The 23,991-nt window shown below is 34.2% G+C and overlaps 2 protein-coding genes and 1 non-coding gene across 8 annotated transcripts; all 3 read left to right on the top strand.

The window, feature by feature from the left end:
• Positions 1–228: 228 nt before the first annotated feature.
• LOC132034897 (UBP1-associated protein 2A-like) lies at positions 229–5,492 on the top strand. Its single transcript, XM_059425235.1, has 4 exons — positions 229–518; positions 3,436–3,875; positions 4,578–4,928; positions 5,016–5,492. The coding sequence occupies exons 1-4, from the start codon at positions 229–231 to the stop codon at positions 5,189–5,191; spliced, it is 1,257 nt and encodes a 418-aa protein (XP_059281218.1). The 3' UTR covers positions 5,192–5,492.
• A 7,216-nt stretch (positions 5,493–12,708) lies between these two features.
• On the top strand, positions 12,709–12,811 carry LOC132035624 (U6 spliceosomal RNA). The gene has a single exon (XR_009409353.1). It is a non-coding gene; the product is annotated as a U6 spliceosomal RNA (small nuclear RNA).
• A 321-nt stretch (positions 12,812–13,132) lies between these two features.
• On the top strand, positions 13,133–17,756 carry LOC132033838 (UBP1-associated protein 2A-like). 6 transcript variants are annotated; one of them, XR_009408884.1, is made up of 6 exons: positions 13,133–13,523; positions 14,359–15,163; positions 15,336–15,705; positions 16,338–16,372; positions 17,490–17,613; positions 17,683–17,756. XR_009408884.1 is itself a non-coding variant. In XM_059423955.1 (5 exons), exons 1-3 carry the CDS (start codon positions 13,224–13,226, stop codon positions 15,692–15,694), a joined length of 1,464 nt encoding a protein of 487 aa, XP_059279938.1. In that variant the 5' UTR covers positions 13,133–13,223; the 3' UTR covers positions 15,695–15,705; positions 16,338–16,372; positions 17,096–17,231. The 6 variants fall into 6 exon arrangements, 4 of the variants coding, with proteins under 4 accessions (XP_059279938.1, XP_059279936.1, XP_059279935.1 ...); XR_009408883.1 differs by lacking the exon at positions 16,338–16,372; XM_059423955.1 differs by lacking the exons at positions 17,490–17,613; positions 17,683–17,756 and adding an exon at positions 17,096–17,231.
• The last annotated feature ends 6,235 nt before the right edge of the window (positions 17,757–23,991 follow it).

Below are 23,991 nucleotides of genomic sequence, written 5' to 3'. Positions count from 1 at the left end.
GGGGGGCTATGACAACAAATATCTGAGTCTTACAACGGTTTATTGAAGAAGAAAGCTCGTGGATTGCACAATTCTTGCCATGGTCCGTTATACGTTTAAAATTTTTGTTGATCGGTTTGTTGAGAAGCACCACTGGCGATTTGTTGATTGCGGATAAAAAGTCTTGGCGGCCTTGTTGTTGAAAAGAAGTTTGATGAATATTGGGAGAGGTCCTTAAAGCATACTGACATGCAACAATACAATGCAGCTGAAAGGATCTTTGAGATTCTGACATTTGCACGCGAAGGTAAGGGCGGAAATATCCATAAAGTCTCTGTCGAAGGGAAAAAGTGTTCGTGTGGGAAGTGGAGAAACTACCATATGCCATGTTCACATGCAATTAAATTTTGTTATATCCGCGGAATTCAACCAAAGACCTATGTTAGCAAGTACTATAGTTGCAGGTTTTACAAACAAACGCACAGTGAAAATTTTTCACCGTTGGGTGATGAGGCATATTGGCCACCTTCTCCCTTCAGGTTAATTGCAAACACTGAATACGAGCGAACTTAGGAGCGCGGACTACAACTAGAAGGAGGAATGAAATGGATATAGCTCCTGCTCGCATGGATAGAAAGTGTAGTACGTGCAAGCAAATAGGTCATAACAAGAATCGGCCTTTAGACGGAAATCGGTAGTTGTTGTTGCTTGTTGGTTTTTATGTTTTTCTTAGGTTGTACGATCGTTGTTTCCTTATGTAATCTTCTAAGAATATATGACATGTCTTGTGCCATTTAATAGTTAGTATGTAATTTAACATTTACTACTCAGTTAATGGGTGACGTTTATTTAACTTATATTTTATTTTTTATTTACGTTCGCATATATAACACATATTTAATTATTGCATGTGTTAAAATATTTATTTTAGTTAATCACTGAAATTAACTATATGCTTTAAAAATTAAAAAAATCAATAATTTTTTTTTTTTATTAAAAACACAGCCGAATATGATTTAAATAGAGGCAATGTCTTACAAACTGTTTTGTAAAACGTTGGGGAGAGAAATATATATTAATGGTATAATATTTGTATAACGTGGATCAGTCCACGTTATCGGGTTAATTTTTTTTTATTTTTTCTTTGTGATTTTTAAATGATCTGAAAAAAAAAATTGGGCTATAAACGTGGACTCCTCCACGTTATACGTTTTGGTATATCACTAAAAGGCAGCCCCCTTTTAATTTATACCATCTAGGAGTCCACGTTATACCCATTTTGGTATATCACTAAAAGGCAGCCCCCTTTTAATTTATACCGTCTATTTTTATGCCCTTTAGGCTCCGGACTCTATTATATGCTGCCACATAGGGGTGCTAATGTGTCAGCATGGTGTCGAACCATTAAATGAAATGTACATTTGGTGTGATCCGCACATGAGTGAGCAATATAGAAGGTACGAAGCATAGTTGTGATCCTCTGACGAAGTTGTTGATTTTGGTCACGCCAAATATGAAATTGCATCCCGTTATAATTCAAGAAAATGAAGACTGACTTGTTAAATGCACAAAACGACTGATAAAACTCATTTTGCTTTAAGTCATACGATGATGCACACGATGCTAAAATCGAATAGTGCTTTGCACAATTTGAAATTTAAATATTAATAATAATATTTAAGTGTTGGTTGAAGCAATAAAAATAATAATTAAAATTAGAATAATTACCAAAAAAGTGATTTCCGGACAAAAGTAAGACAAAAATAGATAATCACTTTATATCTATGAAGATATAATTTTAGAAAGATACAATAACAGTAACCACCATTGTGGATTTGTGGTAATGCTAAGAAGAATTTGCTATCCCATTCCAAATAAATACTCCGTAATTAAGTAGTCATACTACTAATCTAATGATGCTTTGAAATGTTTTTTTGGAAATGATTAACATCCTTTGGTTATATAGACCAGACAAATTAATTGTTTAATTGCTGTATCTAGATTGTATAATCTGAGAAGTAAATGAATTACTGTATTTTTGCAAACCATTAAGACAAAGGGTGTGTTCGGCATGGAGGAAAACTTTTTCCACAAAAATGTTTTGTAATTTTCTCATGTTTAGTTGGTCAAAAATTTTGATTTTTTTTTTAAAAAAAGTGAGGAAAATAACTTCTCTAATAGAAATAGAGAAAACAACTCACCAAGTGGCATCCCATACTAATTGTCTAATTCTCATCCTTGAACTCACCGCCCACCCCCACCCCCCACCCCGCCAACCAAACCTAACCACCACCCTCAAATACCCCTTCATCTTCACCCACCCCTACCCACGATCACCCATCACCCCACAACCTCCAACCCATCATACACCTACCTCCCCTCTTTGTCCCACAAATTTTCTATTTAATATATTTTATTTTACTTTTATAAATATGGAGAAAAAAATTCTCACCACCCCTACCTCCACCACCCCACTTCTCCCCCGAATTTTGTATTTCATATATTTTGTTTTACTTTTATAAAAATATGAGAGGTTTTTTCTTATCCCCCACTCCCTTGGATGGTTTTTTTGAGGAGGGGGGTTGGGGGGGTGGAGATGTGGGTGGTGGGGATGGGTGTAAATAGTGGGGTGGATATTTTATGAAAAAAATATCTCACTAACCAACCAAACATACATAAGAAATTTCTTTTATTTTCCCATAATACATTTTCCATGTAATACCCCCAATAATGTGTCCTCTTTTCGGTCATCATAAACTCATTTGGTCAGTGGCCAATCCAAGCGCCTGCTACGTACAATCTACTCGCTCCGTCTCAAAATGTTTACCGTCCTTATTAAAAATATTTATTTCAAAATTTTATTGTCCTTATTAAAAATGTTTGTCTCAAAATATTTATCGTTTTTTATCTCAAAATATTTATCATTTTATTTAATCAAGATAAAATTAAGTATTTTTTTCCCATTTGACCCTTGTATAATTATATTAATGGGTTGATTTTGTGAGTTTAAATACCAATATTTAAAAGGTTTTATCATTAATAGAGTAAATATTCATTGAGGTGGGAGAACTTTTTTTTTTTTTAAAAAAAGAATGATATTCTTCAATAGAATTAGAAAAAATTGTTCATCCATGGTGGATGAATACGATGATGGCGCCTCCATGCTGCTGTAGCATTCTTCAGATTTCAAATTCAATATGTAAAGCTAACGCACCCATGGTGGGTGGTGAGGTGGGAGAACATTGATGAAAAATGTTGAGGGTGTAACATAATCAAAACCTTAATGAGCCGCGTGTAAATGAAAATTGCTAGATATATTTTAAGACGGAAGTAGTATAAAATAAGCAAAGTTCAGACAACCCCTAATTTCTCCGATTTCCATGGCGAAAAAGCGAAAGAAGAGTGCTTTCAGAGCCTCACAAAATATTAAGCAAGAACCTGATCTTGAACCCGAAGTACTAGAACAATACCAAAACACGTCGTACATGACGCAGAAGAAGAAGAAGAAACACTCGAGAAGCTTCTAGAACCATTCTCAGAGGATCAACTTACAAAGCTTATCAAACAAGTTATAGCTAAAAACCCTAATTTCAAAGTGCATATTCAAAAACTTGCCGATAAAGATTCGACACACAGGAAAATCTTCGTGTACGGATTAGGTTGGGATACAACAGCTGAAACCTTAACTGGTGTGTTTGAAAAGCACGGTGAAATTGAGGCTTGCAATGCCGTTACGGATAAGGTTTCGGGGAAATCAAAAGGTTATGGGTTTATATTGTTTAAACATAGGAGTAGTGCTAGGAAAGCTTTGAGAGAACCACAGAAGAAAATTTGTACAAGGATGACTTCTTGCCAGCTGGCGTCTGCTGGTCCGGTGCCAGTCCCGGTCCCACAGGATTCTTTTAGCAGGTAATGGAGATATTCTAAGCATTCCATTAGTTATATATCGAACGTTCCAATAAAAATACTTGGATGCATCAAGTTCTTTGGTAGCTTAGTTGGTTGAGCATGGGGATTTCATAATGGAGGTCTCAGGTTCGAAACCCGTTGCCTACGACAACAAGAGATTTTACGTTCTGGGTCGAGCTCGTCTCACGGGGCTTGCAATATCTCTCCTGTGTGATTTCGAGCTATTATATGGTTCAGTTTATCACTGTCTGTATTTAGAAGAATTGTGGTACAATGGGTTCTCATGTCATAAAAAATAAAAAAAAATAAAAAACTTGTATGCATCAAGTTAATGGAAGCATTACATTAGTTATATATCAATGCTCCAAAAAAAATACTTGTACGCATCAAGGTAATGGAGATATTCTAAGCATTACATTAGTTATATATCAATGCTCCAACAAAAATACTTGTACGCATCAAGGTAATGGAGATACTCTAAGCATTACATTAGTTATATATCAACGCTCCAATAAAAATACTTGTACGCATCAAGGTAATGGAGATACTCTAAGCATTACATTAGTTATATATCAATGCTCCGATAAAAACACTTGTACGCATCAAGGTAATGGAGATAATCTAAGCATTCCATTAGTTATATATCAACTTTCCAATAAATATACTTGTATGCATCTAAAACTCCCGGTTCCTCGGGGTTTCGGAGTATACGCAGAGGAAGATTTTTGTAAGCAATGTGGCTGCTGATCTTGATCCTCAAAAGTTGTTGGAGTTTTTCTCAAAGTTTGGTGAAGTTGAGGAGGGTCCACTTGGATTGGATAAGCAAACTGGGAAACCTAAGGGGTTTTGTTTGTTTGTGTATAAGAGTGTTGAGAGTGCAAAGAAGGCATTGGAGGAGCCACATAAGAGCTTTGAAGGGCATATCCTTCATTGTCAGAAGGCAATTGATGGGCCAAAACACAGTAAGCAGCAACAACATTACCCTCAGCAGCAGCAACAACAACATTATCAGCGTCCTGCAAAGAAGGCGAAATATTCAGGTAGGGTTAGTCAATTTATTTGAATGTCAGTTGTATATAGGATTTTCTCATAAAGTTGATAAAGATTTACTTTATCAAAAAATTCAGGTAGCAGTGGCGGTGCAGCATCAGCTGAGCATTTGATGGCGCCATCAGGGTCTGCAATTGTGGGATTCAACCCTGCTGTTGCAGGGGTGACTCCAGCTCTTGGGCAGGCGCTGATAGCCCTATTAGCTATGCAAGGAGCAGCTAGTTTGGGGATGGGAAAGTGGTACCTGTTGTAAATAACTATTGGTTAGACAATGTAAATTTGGTTTTGGGGCAACAGGATGTGATTAGCCATTCCCATTGATTTATTTATGAAATTTTCCAATCTGCATTGGTTGGACCAGGGGATTTCTAGTAATAAGTTATGAAAAGAAAGAGTTAAGATGTTATATTAAATTACTTTATAAGCAGGACTTCATCGTCCACGCGGAGTAGTTCTAGAATTTTGTCTTTTGGTGCTCTAAGATATTGTTCATCCTGCCTCTCTAGCTGTGCCCTTTTCTTAACGGATAAAAATGTCAGGTGCCTTATTTTTTTTTTTTTCTTGCAATCATTTCGTATCCTTGGTTTTGCATAAAGATTCTTCTTCTTTATATTTTCTGGCTTCTTGTTGAGCTGCTGCTTTGTCATCCTGTTGCAGATGTTATGCTCCAATGGCTATTTGAACTTTCTAATATCAAATAAATAGCTCTAAATTTCAATCAGAAAAATCAAGTTCAAAACCTTACCATATTTTTTAATTTTCCTCATCTCCGTGAATCGGTCTTGATGAAACCCTTATACATAGCAAAATAACTCATAGATAGATGTATATACAGTAGGGGCTGGTTGTAGAGTGAGATTTAGAAAGGGATCAAATATGGACTGGACTGTTGTAGCAGGCTTGCAACTTGTGAGAGCTTAGAAATCCGAGCACTAAATATCTAGTATTTTGTCGGTTTATTCATTTTTGGAAATTCACTTACTCGGAATGTTATCTTCAGGTATCTGAAATATCCCATTTTTGTTTCAAAACTGATTGTTTCCCGGCGAGGCAAGAGTTCTCGAAGAAATAATGGTGACGGGAAAAGTGTGAGGAGATTGTACCCCTTCCCTTACTACATCTTCAATGTTTATTGGATTTTATCAAATATCTTACTTTGTTCGATAGGCCTCGCAAGATCTGTCCTGGAAGCAATGCACTTACTCCTTCTGTCCCAATTTATGTGATACATTTTCCTTTTTAGTCTGTTCCAAAAGAATAATACATTTCTATATTTAGAAATAATTTAGCTTAAAACTTTCCCTTTTACCCTTAGTGAAATGGTTTACAACCACACAAATATCTATGGGTTGTTTTAGACCGCAAGTTTCAAAAGTCTTTCTTTCTTCTTTAAACTCCATGCCTAGTCGAACTATATCTCATAAATTGGGACGGAGGGAGTATTTCTGGTCCATTTGGGACATTACTGGATAATGCCCGAACCAAGAAAGATAAGAATGAATTCTTTTTCATTTTGGGCGTTCCTGAAATATTTCATCAGGTGAATGTGGATCAGTACTTTCTTGCAAATGAACATTTTTCATGGCTTTTAATAGACTATAGGGGGAGGGCATGTAACTACCTAAAAATGCACTTTAAAAAATTGTTGTGCAGCTTTGTGCAGGACTCAAGCATTTGGATGGCTTTGATCCTCCTTTTGCACATAACGATGCCAAATCTGGTAATGTCCTTTTAATTCATAGAAAAGAACAACCACCTCTCGCAGTACTTTTAACGGATGTACATCTGCAAGAAAGCGAATACGCTCTCCTTCAAAGGCCTTGCAGTTGCAAGTACTTGTCATTTCTTTTTAAGTGTCCACATACTTTGCTATTTGCATGCCTATAAGCTTCTAATGGATTCCCTCTTTTGGACCTGTCCGGTCTGAATGTTTTCACAATTACTGCTGCTTTTATATGCAAGTCGCAAACAGTAGTTACTGCATATTGTGCTCTTTGTTAGCACCCATTTCTTACATTTTACACCTTAACCCGCTCTGTTGCACTTATTCCTAATTCCCTTCATTTTCTGGTGTTGATTATGTAGGAATTGGCATCTGAGCATGTGCTAGCAACTTTCCGAATGAGTTATGGGATTGCCATGCCAATGTGATATTGATGTAAGAGTTCCTAATATCACTTCACTTGTTATACAATAATATAGTCTCCAGGGTGAGATTTTCCATGTTAATAAATGCAACATCAGCTGGTTTTCCCGCAAAAAGGTTTAAGAGAGGGTGACTCGCTATTACCATACCTGTTTATTATGGTTATGGAGGCACTGAGCAGTATGCTTCCAAGGCAGTGAATCTGAATTGGATTAAGGGAGTTAAATTCTCTCATAGGAAAGAAATTGATTAGTTGTTTCTCATATCTTATATAAGAGGACACTTTAATTTTGTGTGATGCAGATAAGCATCAAATAGCACGTCTGAAGGGCGTTTTAATTGGTTTTGAGGTTGTCTCAGGGCTCGATATCAACTTGCAAAAAAACAATGCTTTTCTATTAATGTTGACCACAAAGTCAAGAACTGGCTGACATTTTGGGTTGCAAGATTGTAATACTGCCAACAACTTACTTGGGCCTACCTCCTGTTATAATATATTGCTAAAGAAATTGTCTAGAAATGATGATGTGTGGCCTCGGAGAGTTATTTAGAAGATCAAGGCTCCTAGCAAAGTTGATTGCTTTGGGTGGATTGAAATACATTAAAACACGTTTGATGCGGAAAATTGCAAAGGGGATTTGATCTTTGCAGCTGGTGCTATTCTTGTAAGGAAAATGTGGAGATAGTGAATCATTTATAGCATTTCAAGTTTGGGCGACAAATGTGATGTATGTTCTTGAACTTGTGTGGGATTCACTGGTGATTGTGCAAGGACAACCCTCATCGCAAAATCAGAAGAAGACTTGGTTGTTTATTAATTTTCCTTTGCAATATGTAAACAGTATAGTTGGAAGGAAATGGTAGGTGTAGGTGCTTTGAAGGAAGTTATTTTCCTAATTCTAATGCTGCGCTACAATCTTGGTACTGCCTAACAGGCTTTTTTTAAATAGGAAATTACCTTTTACTGATAATAAAATAGGAGTCTCTGAAGATTACTCATTTATTTTGCTAGATCTACTTACTTTAAAGTAGAAAATGTCAAGAGGGGTTAAAAGAACTTGGGTTTTGTGTGGGAAGTAGTTTACATCATATTCAATCACTTTAGAGATGTATTGTTTAGTCTGTTAGTTTTATTTTTAGAAAGTTAATCTATCTATAATTTTTTCTTACATATGTTCGATTCAAGCTTGAGGGTATTTCTCAGCAACAATAACAAAGCTTTGGATGATCTCAAAGAAACTTTAGTATTACGATCTTATCATTTAGCTTTCTTTTTCTATTAACAAAGCTTTGGATGGTTTCTTACTTTAGTTTTATTTCTTTTTCTCTCTTGTTTTATCCACTCCTCTCCATTAAAAATAAAGAGATATTATTTGCTAGTTTTCTCCCACTGTTGCTCGAAAAGTCCATTCTAATCGGTTCTTCTCTCATTCAAAATTCATACACAATCAGTTTCTCGGTATGAATTAGATTCCATATAAAGTTCGCTATATTTTTGTAAGTGATACATATCAGATTCATACAAAGTTCATACACAAGAAAACAAATATGTGTAAATTTTGTATGCAATATGTATAATTGTATAAATTCGTTATAATTTTTATGTATGAAATATGTATAAAAGTTGTATGTATATTTTGATTATGATAAAATACATACAAATTGTATAAAATCTGATTAAAGTGTGTATAAATTATGAGAAAATATGTATAATAAATACGTTTCTTTTTTTTTTTCGAATTTATAATTGATACAAACCATTCCATACAAAGTTCATACACTTGAAAATAAATATGTATAAATCTATATCTATATTATATTATTAAAAGCCAAGGAAACAAGCACTGCATTAAGCCAAGTGGTGTTGTCAGAAAAAGCCACATGTAACGCATTAACCACTCATTAACTACTCCTATTAACTAATAACTAATTCATCCATGTGGCATAATTAGAAAAGACCACATATGACTTATTACCTAATTACAGTAATAATTAATACATGAGAGGGGGAAAAAACTAATTAATAATTAATAATTAGTAACCGTGTTTGTAAAGTACAGGACATAAAAACTGTTGTAGCATTAGCAGACTTTTCTTATTTGATTTTAACCAAATCTAGATCTATTAGTAACTTCATTAGGTTAGGTGAACATACTATTCCAATTCAAAATCTAACAATGAAGTCATGAAGATATAGATAGTGCCTGTCTAATTCAAAATGTAACAGTAAAATAAGCAAAACAATTAGATAATAATAATATTAAAAGCATCTAGATAATGCCATTCAAATTCAAAATATAACTGCACAAACCACTAATTACTTGGATTTTACATGTCTCAATTTCAATTTCACTGATGTGTCTATAAAAAAGGTAAAGCGAAGCAAGGAACCGTGGACTTTAGCATTCAGAACATATGTAGTGGTAACTTTGATGTTTGATATTTCCGATGTATATCTTAACATAAAGAGATATTTTCTAAAATTTTGGTCATTTGTTAATTAAAACACAAAGATAGGACAAACACAAGTATGTAATATTGCCAAGCTTCTAAAGTTTGCTTATTTTTGAAATGTTCTTTTTTGAAAAGCACATTTGAAAAGTGTACTTTTTGTGAGAAATAGTTTGTGTTTGGCTAATTAATTTAAAAAGTACTTTTGAGCACAATTAGTGTTTGATCAAACTTTTAAAAAGTGTTTCTAAGTGCATTTTTCTAAAAGTACTTTTAAAAAAGTGCTTCGGGAAAAAACTACTTTTTGGCTTCTCCAAAAAATCACTTTTGAGCACAATTAGTGTTTGATCAAACTTTTAAAAAGTGTTTCAGTGCATTTTTCGCTACTCTCCAAAAACACTTATTTTCTCCCAAAGTTTGACCAAACACCTCACTTTTTAAAAATAAGCAATTTTTGAGAAAAATAAGCTTGGTCAAACAAGCAATTTATCTTACTTTGAAAATTGATAAATCTCATACTCTAAATAAAATCGCGTAACTGAAATTACAATAGATAGAGTCAAATGGCAACATATTAATATTTAAGATATATTTATTTAAAAATAATTAAAGAATGAAAGAATTTCAAGCAAGAAAATATAATTAAATTTCTCAAATAGGAAATTTTGGTAATTGCTTATTGAACGCAATACGAAACTAACAATTATTATAAATCAATATAGTTTATAATAAAATAATAAAAGAACTTTGCATATATCAAATGGTAAAAAACTCAGTAAGATGTCATATTAGAAAAAATAATGTATAAACAGGATATTATTTAATGTAATTATACTTTGATTCAATTTAAAATATAACACAAATAAAAACACTCAAAATTATTATTATTAGCAAATTTAAATAGTAATAGAATTCCAAGAAATAGAATGACAATGTACAAATAAATAAAGTGTAAGAATAAGAGAAATCATATTTTTCTATTAAAAGGGAAATAATGAACAAAAATATGAGTCAAGTTAGTAAAAAGTTATTTGGCAATGAAATATATCAAATAATAAATATAATGCAATAACAATAAACATTTACATATATGATAGAATAAGACTTAGAGTCTGTTTAGACGGGTAGGAATTCTAACCTATGGTTTTTGATTTATTTTAGCTTAAAACAAGTGCTTAAAAGTATTTTTTTTAATCTTGCTCAAACACTACAAAAGTGCTTAAAAGTTATTTTAGCTTAAGAGCATTTATAAGACAATCCAAACAGGCTCTTAAGTATATGCATAAAATATTTGACTGTAAAAATAACTAATATTCTCAGCGCATCGTGCGGGTACGTATACTAGTTTTTGTAACGAGGGGAGATCGAATGAAATAAAACTGTGACATGCCTCCATCTTCATCAATTTGGACCATTAGAAGACTATAATAATCTATCCTGTATGACCATGCCTCCATTTTTTATTGGATAATTCCAAAAAGAAGGGAGATTTATTATATACCTGCAAAGGGGATATATGAATATTAATAAGGGCAAAAAAACGTATATGTAAATGTTAAAATTGGTGGAGAATTATTCGTCAATGAAGTTGAAATCATTCATATTAGGAGAGAAGATGAATTTTAGGTTTGAAAATGGTGTTTATCAACAGCTGTAGAAGGGGGAGAGAGGGAAAAATCTTTTTGAAAAAAAGAAGAAGATTGACAACTATCCTAAAATTAAGCCCACATTTGAAAATCAGATTCTCTTCCTTAAAAAAGAACCCAAAATTGGGATATCCCATTAAGCCCAAATCTGGTATACTTTATAATTTTGTTGGTATGTTTTATAAATAAGAAAAAAATATCCTTATGTTTTGTAATAGAGTCTTAAGTAGGATTATTAGGTCATTTTCCCTTTTATTTATTGGTCCACATAAAATATTGACCCGACCCGTTCATGACTCAGCCCACATGAAACCCAATTTAAATTAACACAGTTAAGCGATAAAATACTTTTAACCCAATTTGTGCACTTAAAATAACTCATTTTGAGCCACTTCTAATATGTTAAACGCATTTTGAACCCCAACAGGTGGAAGGAAGGGCAAATTTGATCTAATAGGTGGAAGGGGGCATTTTTAAACTATTTCTAATACGTTGAGAGCATTTTTGGTCCTTTTCTATTAAATAACTATAGTAGTTAGAGACATTGACAGAAAATACAATAAAGCATTCGAGGCAAAGATGAAAATTACAATAAGATAGTTGAGGACTTTCGTGAGGCAAGATTTTTTATTTTTTATTTTTTTATTGAGCTATCTAAATATGATCAACATTCATCATTTTCATAACTCAGCACAGTGTTCAACAATATTCATGCAACTTTTTAAATGCATACTTATTGATATAAGGTACACACATAAAGCATGTGCCCAAAGACTAGTATTTGAAACAAAAATAAGAAAGGGCGGAGCAAATTTTAAGTTATGAGTTCACGTGAATCAAGTAACTTTTGCCTAGATGTAGTGCATGTACTACGAAATCAATTATTAATATTTGACGATGAACTCAATTATTATTATATATTAACTTGAGATCGTTGTAGGAACACACAAACTTCATATCTTGAATCTGTATATGCCTATACAAATCTTTTTCTTCTGTGGTGCTCTATCTTTACAGAATTTGCATGAATTGTAAGACATTATAGGTCTTTCGTGACAACTTTCTTTCAAGTGATTTTATGCATTATTTTTCATCTAAAAATTTCATTTCATTAGCTATCGGTCAATTCAAAATTTCAAACCATAATCCACGAATCCGAATCAAGTTGCATTACCTATATTATCACTTAATCAAGTCTTTCATTTGTTACTTAGTAGAATCAAGTCACATTATAGTAAAATGACTTACTTATCCTTTTTGATTTTGAACGAGTGTTGTTAAACACTTATATTTTTCGAATCAAATTTTTTATTTTTGTTCAACTTTTGATTATCTTTTTATTTTAAAGTTTTATATATTTGGTTCAATAGGAATATTTTTATTATTTATAATAGCGTTATTTGAGTAAACCGTAACTTGTTCCTCTTGCAACATAAGTATCAAATATATTTTCTCCATCAATAATTAAACAGAAGAAAAAAATTAACTAATATCTTTTTACCTTCACAAAAATTTGAACTCTAATCTGACCCTTTGGCGTCATCTGATAAAATTGGAACGATACAGAGAAGATTAGCATGAGTCCTGCGCAAGGATGACACGCACAAATCGAGAAATGATCCAAATTTTTTCAATTTAAAAAAAAAAAAATTGAATTCTAATCTCCAAGCTACACATAATTTATCTTCTTTCCATATTTGTTTTTCCTCCTCGATCTTTTTTTCTAGTTTTGTCTATTCACGAATATGCTCACTTGACTTCTACAATATTTTTAAAATTCAGTGATTATTATATTACAAAGATTAAATGAGATCCAATTGATATTAATTCTAAACAGATACGTCTTTTTGCACAAAAAAAATTTCAAATATTTTCAAACCAATTCTATCAAACCCGACCCGATACCCATATCCAAACACCACCCTACCATAAATATCAGCCTTCACTTCACTTTATCATCCTCTCTCTATCCCCACCGAAACCCTAGCCCCCAAATCAGCAAACCCTAATTTCCACTCTCTCTCTCTAATAATATTTTCACCATGGCGAAAAAGCGAAAAACCAGAGCTTCAGAATCAACACAATCAGTTGAAGAACCACAAGAAGACATTAAACAAGAACCCGATGTTGTTGAAGAACCCGAACCCGAAGCCGGACAAGAAGAAGAAGTAGAATACGAAGAAGAAGAAGAAGAAACAGTACAAGAAGAAGACGAAGAAGAACCAGATCCCGAAGATGAAGATAACGATGATGAAGAAGAAGAAACACCTGGATCTGGAAACGACGCCGTTAAGTCTGTTAACGACCAACAACAACTTAACGGTGGCGATGAGGTTAAAAAGGTATTATCCTTATCCCTTTAGGGATTATTACACTTTTGGTCCCTAATTTATTAGTAAATTATGTTTTTGGTCCCTAATTTATTAGTAAATTGTATTTTGGTCCCTATCTTTTTACTCCGTCCCAATTTACATTATATAGTTTGACTGGGCACTAACTTTTGAATCTCATGGTCTAAACAAGTCAAAGATTTTTTGTGTTGTTATGCGTAAAATGTAAAGTTTAAAGTAAAATTGTTGCCAAATGAGTAAAGGTATCATTCTTTTTGGGACATACTAAAAAGCAAAGTGTATGTTATAGTTGACTATTTTCTTGTAAATATATTACCATTAAATATGAGCTAGTACAAATTTAACATAATTAAGTGGTTGAATGATTAATAATTATACTAGAGTTTGAGTATTGACAAGCGAAGGGATCAAAAGTGCACAATTCAGCTAATTGAAGGTTTAATGTGGTTAGTAAGATATCATTGGGGTAAATTACCAAATAACTGAGGGACCATTAACCCTATCCTTTATTTAGAATCTTAGTCTATTATTTTTTCTTTTGGGTAAATTACAATTGGAGAGAAAATATTTACTTGCTTTAGCCCATATTTTGAGTTTGTTACCCGGTTTAGCCCATATTTGTGTATAAACACCTTTTATACACCATTATACACTTTTGTACAAGGTTGCTATATCCTCCCAGGTATAATGTTGTATAGTATTGTATAAACTGAACATATGGCTACTTGGTGTGGTTTTTTATGTTGGGCTGTATATTTTTCAAAAGTTCCCCTTTTTGGGAGAATTGTGATATTTGTTATAATTAATTGTTTGTTGGACCCACCAGGAAGGGGATGAAGAGGATTTGGAAGATGAGCCACTTGAGAAGCTTCTAGAACCTTTCACAAAGGATCAACTTACAGCTCTTATCAAAGAAGCTTTAGCTAAATACCCTGATTTCAAAGAAAATATTCAAAAATTGGCTGATAAAGATCCGGCACACAGGAAAATCTTCGTGCACGGCTTAGGTTGGGATACCACGGCCGAAACCTTGACTAGTGTGTTTGGAAAGTATGGGGAAATTGAGGATTGTAAAGCAGTTACTGATAAGGTTTCGGGTAAATCAAAGGGTTATGGCTTTATATTGTTTAAACATCGAAGTGGTGCTAGGAAAGCTTTGATTGAACCACAGAAGAAAATTGGTACAAGAATGACTTCTTGCCAGCTGGCATCTGCCGGGCCTGTCCCGGCCCCGCCACCTACTGCTGCAGCTCCATCGGTTTCGGAGTATACACAAAGGAAGATTTTTGTTAGCAATGTGGCTGCTGATCTTGATCCTCAAAAGTTGTTGGAGTTTTTCTCAAAGTTTGGTGAAGTTGAGGAAGGTCCACTTGGATTGGATAAGCAAACTGGGAAGCCTAAGGGGTTCTGTTTGTTCGTATATAAGAGTGTTGAGAGTGCAAGAAAGGCATTAGAGGAGCCACATAAGAGCTTTGAAGGGCATACACTTCATTGTCAGAAGGCGGTTGATGGGCCAAAGCATAACAAGAATTACTATCAGCAGCACCAGCCGCAGTCACAACAGCATTACCCTCAGCATCATCATCAGCAACAGTATTATCAGCATCCTGCAAAGAAAGGGAAATATTCAGGTAGTGGAGAACTGTACTTTCTGTAGGTTTTCTATATTTTGAATATCACTTGTATACCTCACTGGATATGTTGTTGTTGAATATCACTTGTATACCCCAGTGGGTATGTTGTTTAATACCATTGATTTTCTCATAAAATTGATTAGTTGTTACTTTATCCAAAAAAATTCAGGTGGCAGTGGCAGTGCAGGAGGATCAGCTGGGCATTTGATGGCGCCATCAGGGCCTGCACCTGTGGGGTACAATCCTGCTGTTGCAGCTGTGACCCCAGCTCTTGGGCAGGCACTGACGGCCCTGTTAGCTACACAAGGTGCTAATTTGGGGATTGGGAATTTGCTTGGAGGTCTTGGTGGGCCAGTGAATCCTCAAGGCGTTCCACCGGCGATGAACAATGCAACAGGATATGGTGCCCAGGGTGCTGTTGGTGGCTATGGAGCTCAGCCAGGGATGCAGTACCAAAACCCACAGATGCAGGGTGGTGCTAGACCACAAGGTGGTGGTGCACCTTACTCAGGCTATGGAGGTCACTAGGGAAACTTGAGGTGTGATTTCTTTCTCGCGCGTCGTGTGTTTGTTTTTATTGCTTACGTAGTTCACATGATATTTCTTACTACGATCTTGACTGTTCCTGTGATTAATGATTGATTTGTTTGCATGCATCTACACTAAGGGATTGTAGCATGTTCTAGCTTATGTCATATCCAACTTAAATGTTAAAGCATCTTCAGTGGTTTAAAAGGCTGGGGGTACCTGTAAGCAATGTGTGTAAAGCATACTTGACTAAATATCCAACCAGCTAGACATTAACTTAATTTGCAAGGGAGACTAGAAATGCATTCGAATCTGAGAATCTAGTTGGAGTAGAAAATACTTTCAAATCCGATAATCTAGGAAAAATATGTTGTCTTACTCCATGGAGGCCTAGTCTAACTCTTCTTTTGGAGGAAGTCTTTGATGAGATGTTATTCATGTGAAGCTTGGCTATAGTAATTAGTAGCCTAGTGCTGATTGTTTATTTGTCGACAATTTTGTACTACTGAAAGATCTTAATAGGGTAACCTCAAATTGCCTTTATCGAAAACAGAAGATTTTTCTAAAAAAGATTAACTTCGAATTGCATAAAAATGTTTGTGGTTTGTTTTCTCTTTTTCCCATATTGTTGTCTTGGACACAGGTATCAGTAAGGCAATGGTTGTACTTCCAAGGAAGGTAAAATTTATTTATTTGTTGCTTAGTTCATAAGTTTTGCAGCTCATATTCATTGGGTTTGTTTGTTTATGTTTACCATATCTTGTTTGTGTTAAATTTCTGTCTTCCATAAAAGCAATATCTTTGAACTTCTCTTTCAGATTTCCGAAAGTATTACTTTTTAACTGCGTTTCAGAGTGTTTTCTGCTAAAAATATTTTTCTACTTAGGTTTTTATGTTTTACCTATTCTATGTGCAGATTCCTTCATAAATGCATCAAACTTTTAGTTTTGGACTGGTGATTCTTCTGAAGTTCTGGCCACTCTCCAAATGAAGTCTTTTACTATCAAAAGTTTCCTTTTGTTTAAAGACCATAATCTTCAATGTGTATTTTCTTTTTATTCAAGTACTTATATTCTGGCGAATGTTTTTAAACACTATGTAGTATTTTGCACTAAACTTTCCTCTCTTAAAAGGATTGAGAAGGTAGGGGTATCCTACCCATGTCTCACTGGTATTTTAGATATTTAGCAATGTCTTTCCAACTTCAAACATCTTATTTTCTGAATGGTTTCTTCTACTGCTCCACAAAACACTGGAATGTCTCAAGAAGCAACTTTTGCTTTTCTCTCGGTTCTAATATATAACATAATGAGCACATCGAATGGTCAGCTAATTTGTTGCAAGGATTATCATGTAGCTGTTGCAGGTAGATGGTGATGTTCATGGCACATTTCACTGCAGGTGTCTTCTGTTTTCCTCCAATTTTTCTATGTTGACGCTTGTTATGCTTGTGGGTTAAGAATGCACTTCTATATAGATTGATCGCTGATTTGATCTCCACACTGCAACCACTTGAATTTTTATACAGATGTTTCGTTAAAGATTTGACTCACAGTGGGTTTTTTTGTCTTGTTTTTAACTTTAAAATAAAATGGTGGTTGGAGAAATTGGTTTATCAACAGCTGAACAAAATGACTTAGGATTTTCTTGCCTTTCTTTCTTTTTGGGGGGATGGGGGTTGATTGCCAAAGTTTCTGATGATTTTAAATCTAATAATGCCCATCTTTTGGAGGGGAGGAGGGAGTGTTTTTATCCTAGTTGTTCTCTTTAACATTTTCTTGTAACATTCATGAAGTGGGTGGAATCCAAACAAGGGTATGATGCAAGAAACACTCCTTGTAGCTCTGATGTTTTGCATCCAGGGGCTGATCAGGTTCTCCTGCCACTTGAAGTAGAAGTCCAGTCAAGATGGATATGCAGTATAGTTTCTACTCTGAGGACTTTGTGCTGTACTGATATTTTATAGAATGATGGCAAAATGCATATAGGACATGACATTTTTGGCATGAGGTGGTGATAACTTCCAGTTCTTTGTCATTGAGAAGCCTTCTTCTAATTCTAAGTAGAATTCTGTTTGCTTCGTACTCATCAAAATTGGGGAAAGAATGAAGTAAAGGTTCTTGTCTCGAGGAAAATGGATGTATAAGAAATCAACTATGAAAAGTGGGATGAGCTTGGCTTTGCTTCCCTTGATCTTTAACCACCTTCTAACATGAAAGTTGGTCGTTTTGAGTTTATAGGTGTGAATCGCATTTACTAGCATTGAAATATTGTTAGAATTGGGGCAAGGGAAGGCCGGTTAATAGCTCTAACATCTTCTGTGCTCTAGTTAGGAGTTTCTTCATTTGGATCGTTTAGCATTGTGATATTATTACAATAGGGTAAATGTAGCTTCTAATTTCATATAGCCGTCAACCAAGACATTTCTTTTGGGTATTTGGTTTGATCAAGGTGCTGAAAGGTAAAACAAGGTTGGATGAGTAGCACATGAACAAGCGGCGGACAACAATGTTCATATGTTTGTTGAAGCTCGCAAAATGAATTAACAAATAGGGATATCCATAATTTCCTTTTAGAAAAGTCAAATACTTTTTGGTGTAAAATTTTTTCAAAAAATACCAACCAAACACAAATGAATTTTGTCGATTAGAACATTTTATTCTCTCATCAGTGGATTTCTTAGCTAGGAACAAGGCGGCGTTTGTTTTCAGGTTTTAAAAATCGGAGTTTGGCAACTTATTTCTTAAATTTTTGTTTGAAGTTTTTGATTGAGATTCTGCCCAAAACAAGAACCTTAAACAAGATTTGTAGACTTGGTTCGTTTGAATTCAGTTTTTCTTTTATACGAAGGGGACCCGCATTTCTGTTCTACTTTAGTAAAAGTCATTAGTATCTACTGCAAAAAGATAATGAAGATATAAACCAGGTATAAATAAGTGGGAAAATTGAAAAATCCACATGTTGATTCTTGAGATAAAAATTTACAAAAATTTGCAAGATTAACTAGCAATAAACGAAGCAACTTAGCATGAAAACAAAAAGGTATATCAAGAATTGATTTTATGGGAATAGATGGTTCGACAAAAAATAAAATTGGATCAATGATTAAATTATCAAAAAAAAACAATCAAACTGTGAGATTACAAGAATTTTACCACTTATTGAGACCTGGTGTATATATTCGTGAATCTTAATTCATTTTTGCTCCTCTTGTAGTACTACATTCCGTGCCTAAATTTAGAAGAACCGTTCCGCGGCCACTAATATAAAAAGAATTTGTTCTTAACAGGCGCATGTAGAACAGTAGAAGTCATGACAACGTTGTGGGGTTAATATATGCGGCAGGTATACACTCCCTCCCTTCCATAACAAGTGATTTTTTAGATTTTTTTTTTCTTCAAAATAAGTGGTGTTTTAAGATTTCAAGAATACTTTGGGCAAATTCTTTCAAGATTATTCTTATTTAAATAGGCAAAATTCATTAATTACCTCTTGTTTTCTAGAAGTAGTAAAACTTGATTAGGGGTAAGTTAGTAAAAAGACTCATAATTTCTAGGAATGAATAATTTTTTAAGGGGTGTGCATGAGCTTAAAAAATCACTTATTATGGAACGGAGGGAGCATTTAATAGAACCGTACTTGAATATAGTGCACTTTCGGCAGTGGCAGAGCCACATGTAGTTGAGGGGTGTTAACCGACGCCCCTTCGTCGGAAAATTACATTGTGTAGCTGGGTAAAATTTTTATTTGTATGTATATATAATACGTATTGACACTGTTGGCTTCTCCGTGAATTTACTTCTTTATATTTTGACAACCTTTAGTGAAAATTTTGGCTCCGCCATTGACTTCCGTTATTTACCTTTTCAAAAGTTTCTAACTAAATTTTGAAAAAGAAATTTAATTATTTTTGTTCGGATTTTTATTTTATCTCATAAAAAAAGGCGGTTATTGATTTATCAAGAACTTCTGATAGTCCTTTTACCAACTTTCTAAATAGAGAAGACTTGCGCTCGACATATCGATACGGCTTTAATGTTTTGTTTGGGTTTATAAAAGCTCGTTTGAACCCCTAAGCTCAGGTTTATATTATAAAAATTTATTCACTCTCGATATCTGTACCAAATTTGACGGTGGTTAAGTTATAAACCATTTAGCCTATTTTCTCCGTTTATACAATTAAATCTTAAAATTTCCCAATTAAGGTTGTGAGTTACGTTTTTTGGTGTTTAGTTTTCTTAAAAGTGAGGAATAAAAGTGAATATCTTGCACTTTGTTTTTCATAGATGATCCTTCATTCTAGGGGCCACTTGGGTTATTTATAGTCGCAGAAACTTTTATTGCTTCTTTTTGACTACACGTTTCAACAGTTTTTTTTTTCTTGAACTTCGTTCTCAATCAATTACCTTAGCATAAATCGGGATGGAAGGAGTATAAAGTTAATTTTATTTCTAGTAACTTTCACTTTGTTTTTCATAGATGATCCTTCATTCTAGGGGCCACTTGGGTTATTTATAGTCGCAGAAACTTTTATTGCTTCTTTTAGACTACATGTTTCAACAGTTTTTTTTCTTGAACTCCGTTCTCAATCAATTACCTTAGCATAAATTGGGATGGAAGGAGTATAAAGTTAATTTTATTTCTAGTAACTAGACAGAATTTTGTTAATTACAAAGTGATAGTCACAAGTCCAACTAGACCAACTCAATTTGCTGATCTCAAACAATTTATCTCAAAAACAATTCCCGAAAAAAAGTAACTAGCTCTCTGCATGTCACGCAAGACAAGGTACACCTACATATAGTTACTCCTTACACTTCTATAATCCCCATACAATTAGGCTGCTCTAAAATCAAAATTTACATTTTCGTAGAAGTTTTTCCATAGCAGTTATAGCTCTCAAATTGCACACAGTGGCCATCTCTCGTAAAAATGCATTCACATATCCTTCTAAAAAGTTCTAGTATTTCTTTTCCTTCATCTAACAAACACATATTCAGTATACACCATTTTCATTAGAGTGTCTTACCCCTTGAGTGCTGCAATACCTCATGTAGCTCCACTTGCCATGTATTCCTTGTTGGCTATTGTATCTTAAGCATTGCATCAAATCTGGTCTATCGAACGTTGGCAAAGTTACATTCAAAGAATAAATGATCTCTTGTTTCATTCTTAGTTTTGCATAACCCACATACTAGGTGAATATGCGCACCCCATTTCAAGAGTATCTACAGACTGCAGCAAGTACCTGCCTTGAACCTGACATTTAGTAAAGAACTAAAGATAGCTTTAGGTCTGACAGAATTGTTAAACATGAGGTTTCTCCAATGGACTTTGACCAATATTCCTAGCATCGGGTGATGTACATGTTTAATCAAACTCTTATTATCATGCCTTTTTTTTTTTTTTGTGTGTGTGTGTGTGTGTGTGTTTGCTTGTGTACAATCAGTTTTCTTGACCCAATTATTTTTCTGACCATTCAATTAGCTTGTTGAGGTATCTTCAGCTAGTCCAGTTGTTACCCTTGTTTATAATATATGTTTATTCATTTAATGCATAATTTGATTTTCTTCTTTTCCAAGTACCAGCAATTTGTTGCTATTGCAGCTTTGTTCTATATCTTCAAGTTGGTTAAGTTCAATCCCTCAGCTGACTTAGGCGAGCATAGCTTTTTCCAGGATATCAATGCTTTTGTAGTGATTGTATTCACCTCTGACTAAACTGGCAGGTAACACAAACATTTGAGCCCATAAGATAGCAAACCAATTATCACAGTTTTAACCAACTGAACTCTACATGCATGGATAGTTTTTAAGCAGTCCATGAGGAAACCTTACGTACAACTTTCCCAATTAGAGGTTGCCACTGTATCATGGTATTAGGTAATCAACAAACCTCTGATAAGTAACCTTTAGCAAAAAGTAGTAGGTAATCAACAAAAATCAGGTAAGTATGCATAACTTAGCACATTTGGGATGGAATTGAATTTTATATCATCCTTTAGCTCACACTTAGATTCCTGCTTAGATATTTCATAGCTATGACAAACAAAAAGGGTGACATAGGACCCCTTACCTTAAATCCCTAACTGTGTCAGAAGGTTTAATAGGTTCTCCATTTACAACTACAGAGTAGTTGACAGTTGTCACACATCCAAAGATCCGTTTTACAAATTTATCAGGGAACCCCAGGCCTTCCAGTACTTGTTCTAAATACCTCCATTCCACAAAATCATATGCCTTTTGCATGTCAAGTTTAATCATATATTTGGAAGAAATGTGTCCTCTAGTATAACGCTTCACAAGCTTGTGAGCTAAGATCACACTATCTGCTAACTTCCTCACTGATATGAAACCTGATTTAGCCTCAGAATAATACTAATTGGTATCACTTCTTGCATTCTAACAGCAATTACTTTAGCAATCAGCTTGTACATGACATTACAACATGCAACGAGTCTGTAATCTTTAATAGCATTAGGGTTGGGAACTTTAGGCTATAAGGTAATGGTAGCGCAATTAATAGCTTTATGCAGTTCCCTTTGGCAAAATACTCTTGTCCAACCTCACAAACCTCTTTCTTTATCATTCGCCATGCTTTTGTTTAAAAATAAAGCATTATAGCCATCATCTCTAGGTGCTTTATCATCTTCAATGTCACGTAACCCTGAATATATCTCTTGTTATGATACACAACATATAATTCAAGCTGATATTGATGATTTAGAACTGGCCCTTCTTCATGGCTAGTCTACATACAACTGAAACATTCTGCGTTGAACTCGCCATTAGAGATTTATAGAACTAAATTATTTCATCATGGATAGCTTCAGGATCTGTTAACTTATCCCTACATTTAGAAATGATTTTAGTGATCTGTTTCTTTTGATTTCTTTCTTTTATAACTGTAGTGAAATATTTATTATTAGCATTTTACCTAATTTTATCCAACTTACCCTTGAGTTCTGTTGCAGAGCCTTTTGTTCAATCAACTCACTGAGTAACAAATTGTTGACACAATTCGCGAATAATTTGACCTCAGTATTCGTAATAAGTGCACCATCTATTCTATCTTAAAATACAGTACAACATTGAAATTACTCCAAAGTAGTCAATCTTTAGAACTATGTTGTTCAAAGATCAATAATTGTTGCCATTGATCTTCCTCTGCTCCATAGATTGAAAGCACACACAACTATCTGATACAATCCACTCTAGCATCTCTTCTATTAACCTTACAATGCATAAACTGTGCATCAAATACTAGGGGAAAAAATCACAAACACTATCATCTCATAGTATCCAAATTCTACCATTAAGTGCACATATGTGATTGTAAAGTGTCTTCCATGCAGGAGAAACTTTACTATTAATACAAGTAGCTTTGGCATCCTTCACTCTTATTTCCACTTAATTTACTAGCTTTGTCTTATCATCTTTCAGGTATAGACTAAATTCCTTTCATTTATATCTCTTGTTGAGTCTCCTTACATTCCACACCAACCAAGTTAATGGATACTGAGAACTCTTACCTTTAGTCAAGAGGAAGTAAATTTGTCATCGCATGTTCCCCTATTTGTAGCACGATAATCATCTTTAATGGGAATGGTTAATGCTTGTTGTCCTCAAGACCCTAATCTGCTCTCACAGTTTTCTCATGTTGTTCTATTATTTTACTTAGGTTAAGGTAAGTGCAAGACACGGATGAGAAATTAGCATCTTGCACATTGTAGATACAAAATTATACATTTTTCTTCTTCTAGTATTAATTCTAAATGTGTGTAGTTTGATCTCTATCAGTCTTTATTGAGGCTTTCACCTTTCTTGGTAAAGTATTAACATCCATGAAGATAGTAGAAAGTCTCTGTATATACACCCCAATTAGCAAGCAAATCTACAATTCTATTCGCTTCTCTGTAGCAACATCCGAAAGTGTATTGGCCTTGGTTCTTGATACTCACAATCTTCTTAATCACTCGGTTAATTTACCAAGGTGGAACTGAGATGTTGTTTATGACATTAACTAGAATTTTAGAATCCGATTCCACCACTACATCCTTGCTACCTCTTCTAGGACATAGTACAAGTTGTGAGCAATCAAATTTGTTTAGGACTTAATACTTGTTAAATTATTTAATTAGTATATAAATGGAATCTGTAGTCAAAGTTATGTAGAAATCTATTTTAGAACTAATCAAAGTAGGTTTCATACTATTACAAATAGGGGGCTAGCGCGCATCGCTAGCTATTTTCATGTAATAGAGATTTACTAAGTTTATCAGTAAATTATTCTCCTTC

This window comes from Lycium ferocissimum, chromosome 10 (assembly GCF_029784015.1).
Source record: "Lycium ferocissimum isolate CSIRO_LF1 chromosome 10, AGI_CSIRO_Lferr_CH_V1, whole genome shotgun sequence".
In the NCBI taxonomy this organism is placed as follows: Eukaryota; Viridiplantae; Streptophyta; class Magnoliopsida; order Solanales; family Solanaceae; genus Lycium; species Lycium ferocissimum.
This window is presented reverse-complemented; position numbering and strand designations above follow the sequence as displayed.

What these genes read in the sequence shown, in the direction of transcription:
- LOC132033838 (XM_059423953.1), top strand. Translation starts at nt 13,224, where the DNA reads ATGGCGAAAAAGCGAAAAACCAGAGCTTCAGAATCAACACAATCAGTT. An exon ending in GTGGCGATGAGGTTAAAAAG is followed by an intron (nt 13,524 to 14,358) that starts GTATTATCCTTA and finishes TGGACCCACCAG; the next exon opens with GAAGGGGATGAAGAGGATTT. An exon ending in AAAGAAAGGGAAATATTCAG is followed by an intron (nt 15,164 to 15,335) that starts GTAGTGGAGAAC and finishes AAAAAAATTCAG; the next exon opens with GTGGCAGTGGCAGTGCAGGA.
- LOC132034897 (XM_059425235.1), top strand. Translation starts at nt 229, where the DNA reads ATGCAACAATACAATGCAGCTGAAAGGATCTTTGAGATTCTGACATTT. An exon ending in GCCAGTCCCGGTCCCACAGG is followed by an intron (nt 3,876 to 4,577) that starts ATTCTTTTAGCA and finishes AAAACTCCCGGT; the next exon opens with TCCTCGGGGTTTCGGAGTAT. An exon ending in AAAGAAGGCGAAATATTCAG is followed by an intron (nt 4,929 to 5,015) that starts GTAGGGTTAGTC and finishes CAAAAAATTCAG; the next exon opens with GTAGCAGTGGCGGTGCAGCA.